At 40.2% G+C, this 1,598-nt stretch overlaps 1 protein-coding gene across 1 annotated transcript in view; it reads left to right on the top strand.

Moving 5' to 3' along the window:
* Positions 1-1,598, top strand: part of stat1a (signal transducer and activator of transcription 1a) — a 15,720-nt gene that overhangs the window by 468 nt on the left and 13,654 nt on the right. Inside the window, 5 exon segments of the mRNA XM_020592095.1 lie at positions 1-99; positions 221-316; positions 614-700; positions 891-969; positions 1,151-1,242. The exon segment at positions 1-99 is cut by the window's left edge and continues 31 nt beyond it. Coding sequence (XP_020447751.1) covers positions 1-99; positions 221-316; positions 614-700; positions 891-969; positions 1,151-1,242 — 453 coding nt within the window.

Below are 1,598 nucleotides of genomic sequence, written 5' to 3'. Positions count from 1 at the left end.
GACCTCCTGGCCCAGCTAGATGATCAACACAGCCGCTTCGCCCTGGAGAACAACTTCCTGCTGCAGCACAACATTCGCAAGATCAAGAGGAACCTGCAGGTTGGCACCTGGAGTCTTCGGACTGAGCTGTGCCAGAGTCAAGCAGAGACACACGATTTTATTCTCTGTGCGATGTGTTGCATTGACTGATAGTTGTAGTGATAATCTATTGGTTCTGCAGGATCGGTTCCAGGAAGATCCCGTCCACATGGCCATGATCATTTCCAGAAACCTGAAAGAGGAGCAGAAGATCCTGGCCAATGCAAAGAGTGCTGAGGTAAAACCTGCTGCTCAGTGAGCCCTGATTTCAGAAGTCGGAGTTTATTTGCATCTGCCTTCAGGAGATTCTTGTCTGTGTGGGTAAAAGCTGAAAGTGACTTTCTTTATATTAATTAATTAATTAATTGATTAATTAATTAATATTGCACTTTTCAAAGCCAGGGTTACAAAGTGCTTAAGAGACGCATAAAACCTTAGCAAACATAAAACAGAATACACAACACACAATCAGAAAAAGTGCCAGAACAGCACTGGAAAGTAACAGATAAATAAATGTTTGCCTTTGTTTGTGCAGCAGGAGGGTGAGGGGACTATGATGGCCATGGTGGTGGAGAAACAGAGGCAGGACAAGAAGGTGCAGGAGATGAAAGACCGAGTCCAGGTGAGGCAGTGACCTGTATTTCTGATGTGACTCACCTGAGGATCAGATTGTAGCACAGGAACAGTTCCAGCTAATATCACCTCTAATGGACCCAATTAGGTGGTCAGGTTATTTCTACACACTTTGTAGTAAGGATTCAAAAATATGCAGCGATGAAATGATACAATAAAGCTGCAATCATCTTCTTCAGATTGTGGACCAGAACATTAAGAACCTAGAAGACTTGCAGGATGAGTATGACTTCAAAATCAACACGCTGAAGAACAGAGGTGAGGAGTTTTATTGGCAGAGGAGTGTTTCCAAGCAGCATGTTTTAAAGGTGTTTTGTGTCTACAAATACACATGGAAAACATCATGAGCAGCGTCAGTGCCCAGGAAAAGATTCCAGCCGCTGTACTATTTAAAATACATTACTGCCTAAAGGCCTAATTTGTTTTCCTGTTTTTGTAGAGAATGAAGTGAACGGAATGACACAAAAGGAGCTGGAGAAAGAGAAGATGGACCTGGAGAGGATGTGCATCGAGCTGAAAGCCAAACGACGGGTGAGCAGAAAAATGAATCCAGGACCTTGTAAACCCTTTTGAAAGGTTTGGGTAAATAATGGGAAATGTAGATGAGAGTCAATAATAATAATAATAATAACATCAGCTTTGAGTTTTGGACAATCTCAACATAAATCTTTTAGTTCTGTGATAAACATTACATGTATTTATTCAGATATTTTTCTTCCTTTACCTTTCTTGTAAATGACTGAAAATATATGTTTTTATACCATACAATGGTCCTGTCTTTGCCTCAGACAGGACCAGACATCTTAAAAAAAGCTCACAAAAACAAAAAAATGATTATGAGTAGATTAAAAAAAAAAAAAAAAAAAAGAAAACCTGAGGGGTATACT

This window comes from Monopterus albus, unplaced genomic scaffold (genome assembly GCF_001952655.1).
Source record: "Monopterus albus unplaced genomic scaffold, M_albus_1.0 scaffold16.1, whole genome shotgun sequence".
Taxonomy (NCBI): domain Eukaryota; kingdom Metazoa; phylum Chordata; class Actinopteri; order Synbranchiformes; family Synbranchidae; genus Monopterus; species Monopterus albus.
This window is presented reverse-complemented; position numbering and strand designations above follow the sequence as displayed.